This window comes from Mytilus californianus, unplaced genomic scaffold (genome assembly GCF_021869535.1).
Source record: "Mytilus californianus isolate M0D057914Y unplaced genomic scaffold, xbMytCali1.0.p SCAF_12, whole genome shotgun sequence".
In the NCBI taxonomy this organism is placed as follows: domain Eukaryota; kingdom Metazoa; phylum Mollusca; class Bivalvia; order Mytilida; family Mytilidae; genus Mytilus; species Mytilus californianus.
Genome location: NW_026262604.1, coordinates 55,554,729 through 55,561,342, shown reverse-complemented (window position 1 = coordinate 55,561,342; position 6,614 = coordinate 55,554,729). Strand labels below are relative to the sequence as shown.

The 6,614-nt window shown below is 35.1% G+C and overlaps 1 protein-coding gene across 1 annotated transcript; it reads left to right on the top strand.

The window, feature by feature from the left end:
• Window positions 1-3,674: 3,674 nt before the first annotated feature.
• LOC127722468 (uncharacterized) lies at window positions 3,675-5,447 on the top strand. Its single transcript, XM_052229315.1, has 2 exons — window positions 3,675-4,068; window positions 4,639-5,447. The coding sequence occupies exons 1-2, from the start codon at window positions 3,984-3,986 to the stop codon at window positions 5,151-5,153; spliced, it is 600 nt and encodes a 199-aa protein (XP_052085275.1). The 5' UTR covers window positions 3,675-3,983; the 3' UTR covers window positions 5,154-5,447.
• The last annotated feature ends 1,167 nt before the right edge of the window (window positions 5,448-6,614 follow it).

Sequence of the window (6,614 nt, the reverse complement as noted above, 5' to 3'; positions counted from 1 at the left end):
TTTAATTGAGGTCCAAAGTTGGGGTAGGGTGACCCAACCCCCTCCCTTCTTTAATTCATAAAAAAAGTCCCTACGGCAAAGCTTTTGTCCACACTAGGTACAAATGATAGGCAATTGCCTAAGGTTGCCTGGACCCAAAGACCCAGGTGGGTAAAGTTACGGAACTTTTTTAATTGAGGTCCAAAGTTGGGGTAGGGTGACCCAACCCCCTCCCTTCTTTAATTCATAAAAAAAGTCCCTACGGCAAAGCTTTTGTCCACACTAGGTACAAATGATAGGCAATTGCCTAAGGTTGCCTGGACCCAAAGACCCAGGTGGGTAAAGTTACGGAACTTTTTTAATTGAGGTCCAAAGTTGGGGTAGGGTGACCCAACCCCCTCCCTTCTTTAATTCATAAAAAAAGTTGCGCACCATACATTGATACATAATATAGTTCTCAAACCTTTAACAAAAAGAAAAACGAAATCCGCTTTTTCAAGAAAAAATCAATTTACTTAAACACTTTTGTCTTGAAAGGTAATCATTAACATAGTTTTTACATTGTCTATACGTTGATTCTACAAAAAATGTTATTTCAGGAATTAGGACCTCAATTAAAAAAGTTCCGTAACTTTACCCACCTGGGTCTTTGGGTCCAGGCAACCCTAGGCAATTGCCTATCATTTGTACCTAGTGTGGACAAAAGCTTTGCCGTAGGGACTTTTTTATGAATTAAAGAAGGGAGGGGGTTGGGTCACCCTACCCCAACTTTGGACCTCAATTAAAAAAGTTCCGTAACTTTACCCACCTGGGTCTTTGGGTCCAGGCAACCTTAGGCAATTGCCTATCATTTGTACCTAGTGTGGACAAAAGCTTTGCCGTAGGGACTTTTTTTATGAATTAAAGAAGGGAGGGGGTTGGGTCACCCTACCCCAACTTTGGACCTCAATTAAAAAAGTTCCGTAATTTTACCCACCTGGGTCTTTTGGTCCAGGCAACCTTAGGCAATTGCCTATCATTTGTACCTAGTGTGGACAAAAGCTTTGCCGTAGGGACTTTTTTATGAATTAAAGAAGGGAGGGGGTTGGGTCACCCTACCCCAACTTTGGACCTCAATTATAAAAGTTCCGTAATTTTACCCACCTAGGTCTTTGGCACCAGGTAACCTTAGGCAATTGCCTATCATTTGTGCCCGGTGTGAACAAAAGCTTTGCCGTAGGGACTTTTTTATGAATTAAAGAAGGGAGGGGGTTGGGTCACCCTACCCCAACTTTGGACCGTTTCCCCGATTATAATTCCAATGTTAAAATGAAATAGTTTGTTTTGTTGTGATTGCATCCTCTTCTTGTTAATTTAAATCAGTGTAAAGAAATTGTTCTTCTGATTTCGGTTTTTCCGTCTGTTTCCCGATTTTTTTTTAAATATGCCTCCTTGAAAAGCTTTGATTTGAAAATTTTGTCTGTTAAAGTAGCTAAAATCTTTATATCCATTCAGATATCGTGTCACGTGTGTCATTGTCACATAAAACACATTTCCTATTGAAATGTAATAAATAAATTGCAAGTTTTCAATCATTCCTAACGAAAACTGTGGATATTTATAAGCTTTTATTTCATCTTATAATTCTGACTGCAAAATTCTGTACTTTACGTTCCAAAATCGGTATTTTGTTTTCTTTTAAAAAGAATATAAGCATGTGGATTTAATTTTATCTTTACACTAGTTAAGTATGGTCTATTTTTTTTATTTATTCGCTATTATCATGATTATAAAAACAAACCGTTTCTACTCAAAGGTAATCAAAAAAGGGAGAGGAGAACCTAAAAGGAATTTTGAAAATCCTACAAGAGATGTCCTGTGGTCAAGAACAATTATGTTGTCTTGAATATATAAATAAATAAATAAATAAATAAACAGTTTTCAATTAATAGTCTTTTTGAAAATGTATTGCATTTCGTCTTCCTACTGGAAATGATTGTCATCAGATTTCAAAGAACGTTTCATGTTATTGCAAGTCTTCGGTTTTTAGGCAAGATCAGTTTGGCGCGTATTTCTTATTGTTCGCTGGCTTATTGTTCGCTAGCTTGATACACCTTATTGTTCGCTGGCTTATTGTTCGCTAGCTTGAGTCTGGTTAACAGTGTCGTAATTTTACATGTCTTACAAACAAGTTTGGAGGTATATATGCATTATTCTATCCACACTGCTCAAGGCGCAGTTCAAGGCGCAATTACTTTATTTATATGATGCCAGCAGTTTCGCAAGTTTACAAGAAACTTGGTTTCATTCCGAAAAGAAAGGAGAAAAACCAACAGCATCAAAGCAACTATTCACTTTCACTGAATCATACATGTACTTTTCTTTAATAAAATATTGACGGGTTAAGAGTACTGACATTAAAAATAAAATTGCAGACAAAAACCAGACTAATGCTGATGAAAGTATCATCTAAATATTTATAAGATAGTCTTTTCTCTATACATAATATTGTTTTCTATTTCGTACGTGTTTTAAACAAAGTTTAGGGTCAACAGAAATTATCATTTCCATATAATTGTGAGTTGAATACGTAAAATGATCTGTGAGAAGTGTTAACAGACAAATTAGATTTTTTTTTTTATATCAGCCTTAATTTTTCAGACTTATTTATATACATGTAGCTGTAATATGATACAGTGTTATTATAAATACGTTTTATCTTATTTCTGTATAAATATAGTGAGCCGTTTCTTAGGGAACCGAGGGTTTGGCAGTAGCGGAGTTATCTTATTTTTTGTAGTTTTGCAAAACAGCTGTTGGTCGTATTTTTTTCCGTCAAATGAGAACTCACTCTTTATTTCCGAGATAAGAGTATTGACATACAGTAAAATAGTAGACTATATTCAGAAGCTTCTGTACACATTGTAATCTGTCTCATATATTCGAGAGAAAATATGTTGCTCCATTTATCGATAAGAGCTAATTCATTAAACTAAAATTACAAAATACCTAATAGCCTGAATCGCTCACCTCTCAAAAATATATATCTTGCATTGTTGATTATTTTATAGTTCCAACCTATCATAGTTTTCGAGATAAAAGGCAAACCTCGCGAATAAGTCAAAAGTCGTCATTTTAGGGGGGGGGGGGGGGGGGGGGGGTACTCTTGAAAGGAGTCATTTAAAGAAGCCGTCCGATCATTTTGGTGGAAATGGGAAATAAGTAAAAATTGATATCATGAGCATTTTTTGCGCGAATGATTTATTTCTATATCTATTATGGTTTTCTAGATATTAGACAATTAATTCATATAATTCCTATGTTCAGGTAACATGGTTTTTAAAGGCAGTGCTTTAATGCCTTTCTGGTTGCCGGGTTAATCTTTCCTTCCGCGATATCCAACTTATCTACGTGGGGGTCATTAGGCTCCAAGTAGATCCGGAAATGTTGAATTCTCTCCTCTTCTTATTGTGATATAAAATGTTTTTTGTTTCATTTCATATACATTGGGAAATAGAGAAACGATCATTGTGTTTTGTTAGTTTTGAAAACTTTTGATATATTTGTATTTTGCATTATAAGCAGTCAACCGATTGACAAACTAGAATTATTTGAATTCCGTGTGGAAAGAGCTCGGGTTATCTGTAATCTAGATGTTTATAAATCATTTCAGACGTTGATATAATAATTAAAGGTCGACTGAACATGAATTATATTATACAATTTAAAGCACATTTCTGTTTATGCACGTGAACCCGTCTAACGTTATTGTTATTTCGCAGTTATATAAAGTAGCAAATTATCGTTCCTGAATAGGTGGCGCCGTGGTAGCCGAACCTGTTCCTCACTTTCCGGTTTCTGCACTGTGCAACTATTTCAGTTACATTTTTAATTAACGATGCCAAGTACTTGTTGTTGTGTACCTGGATGTCATTTAAGAGGAGGACATGCATTTCCAAATGACTTGAAAAGAAGGAAAAGTTGGATCAACGCCATGGCCCATACGCAGATTGGACGAGAACACGATGCAATCGTGGAGTCCATCTCAATCAGCTGTTGTTTGCAAGGCACATTTGACTGAAAAAGACTATGGGCAGGAAACTATTCATGGTAAAACTCTATTTTCTTTTTGAAATATATAGTTATATATGTAATCGCCATGCGAATAAACCAAAGTCTGTTTACAACCGCAATTATCGTTTTAGAATAAAAGGGGGTGGTTAATTCAAGACGTCATAATTTTTTGGATTACGATTCAATGTGATCTGTTTGAGATTTTTTGGTGATTGCTACAATTATAATGATTTCTTACAAGAGGTATATCATACTGAGAATTATTTTAGCAGTAATTATGCCAATGTAGTAATGACAGGAATGCATAAGATATGCCTCATAGACTTTCTTGAAAAATATCAATGAAAATGTTAACAGGAACAAAACAATGACATGATCTCATCTATATTATAGTTATTTAGGTACAAACAATGTACGTTTGTTGCATAAGTCTCTCATTGTTTGTCCTTTGGATTTACATAACATACATTGAATCAGGCAAACATAGTTTTATCCAGATTGTAATGAATAAATCTAGTTAATATTTCGCCAGGTAGTACAAAGTATACATTGCTAATGGAAGTTCATTGAATTATCAAAAAACTAATGTTTTATAACCTTTTTCAGGGCGCAAACCCACCATACAGAGACTTAAGTCTACTGCCATTCCCAGCCTATTTTCCTGGACCAAGCAAGAGACTGAATCGTCCACAAAAAGAAAAATCAGGGCAGTTCCCTGTGAAAACAAAAGAACTAAACTTGATGAATATTGTAGTAGAAATCTAGAGGAAAGTTTTGATTGTAAAGTTGGTTTTCCTGAAGAAGTCATTCATACTGCAGAAAGGATTTATGACTGTCCACCACCAACTGCCGAGCTAATGTTGAGCTTCACAGATGGAATTACGCAAACACCATCAATGCCTATGTTTTCAGCAGAGAATTTTGAAATGAAGACGCGTGACACAGCCATGCATTTTTATACCGGTTTAGAGTTGTATACTAAATTTTTATTTGTTTTGATCACACTTGGTCCAGCAGCACATTGTTTGAGATACATATATTTTCAAATTGATAGGGTGTCAGTTGAAAATCAGTTTTTTTATGACTTTGATGAAATTGAGGCATTATACAACCAACTTTGAACTGTCTAGATTCTAGATTGAACTAGTGTTAAGAATATTGTGTATACATGGATTGTTTTTATGTCTAAACAGTGGTGTGAGGCTAACACTTGGCCATCTAGTGGTTTAGTCAGGTATTTTTCGCCATCCAACTTTAGATTAAAGTTTCCTACGACTTGGATTATTATTGACAGCACAGAATGTCCCGTGATAAAACCTAAAGCTCCTAGAGCTCAGGCAACCTTTTCATCATATAAAAACAAAAACACTGAAAATACTTGTATGTTCGACACCTGGTGGTTTAGTCAACTATGTCTCTATTATGTATATGTTGGTTCTACCAGTGACTATGAAATAGTTGAAAGATGTAGAATAGTTCAACTATGTGATCCAGGTGACAGTGTGATGGCAGACAAAGGTTTAAATGTGCAAGATTTGTTTCCTAACTTTTTTTCAAAAAAAGAAACAGAATTAGTTCCAAAACTCTTATACGGGATAGAAAAGTCTCTAATTAACATGTGCACATAGAGCGAATTATTGGACTTGGCAAAACATACAAAATTCTAATAAATCCTATGAATGGAACTGAAACAAAACTTTCATCTGAAATAACATTTAGTTGTTTTATGTTGTGTAATTTTAGAACTTGTATTGTGCCAAAGGATGCATAAATAAAAGTGATGCAATGAATTTTGTTCTGATGTATATATACATGTATATATTTATAATTACATGCACATGTAAATTGTAATGCATATAAAAATAAGGAGATGCGGTATGATATTCAGTGAGTTTATCGAACTAAAGTGCATAAGAAATGGGTTTAAGCAGTTACAGGTGTTACTGTCACCGTACAATCTCCAACAATGAGAAAAACTTGTACCGTGTAAAAAATTTCAGAGATCTTACAACTAAGTTTTGTTGTCTCACCTTGACTTTGGTGAATTGTTTAAAATTTTATATCTGTTGATGTAAATATAAAAAAGAAGATGTGGTATGATTGCCAATGAGACAACTCTCCACAAGAGACCAAATGACACAGAAATTAACACCTATAGGTCACAGTATGGCCTTCAACAATGAGCAAAGCCCATACCGCACAGTCAGCTATAAAAGGCCCCGAAATGACATTGTAAAACAATTCAAACAAGAAAACTAACGGCTTAATTTATGTACAAAAAATGAACGAATATAACAAATATGCAACACATAAACAACCGACAACTTGGGACAGGCACATACATGTACATACGGAATGTGGCGGGGTTAAGCATGTTAGCGGGATCCCAACCCTCCCCCTAACCTGGGATAGTGGTGTAACAGTACAATATAAGAACGAACAATAAAAATCAGTTGAAAGAGGCTTAACTCATCAGATGGATAAATACAAATACAAGTGGACGTGGTCAGGCAGTTGTACATCCAAACAACAAAAAGACACTTAAGTACAGATCTGAGAGTACTCGCAGTTACTGACAGTTA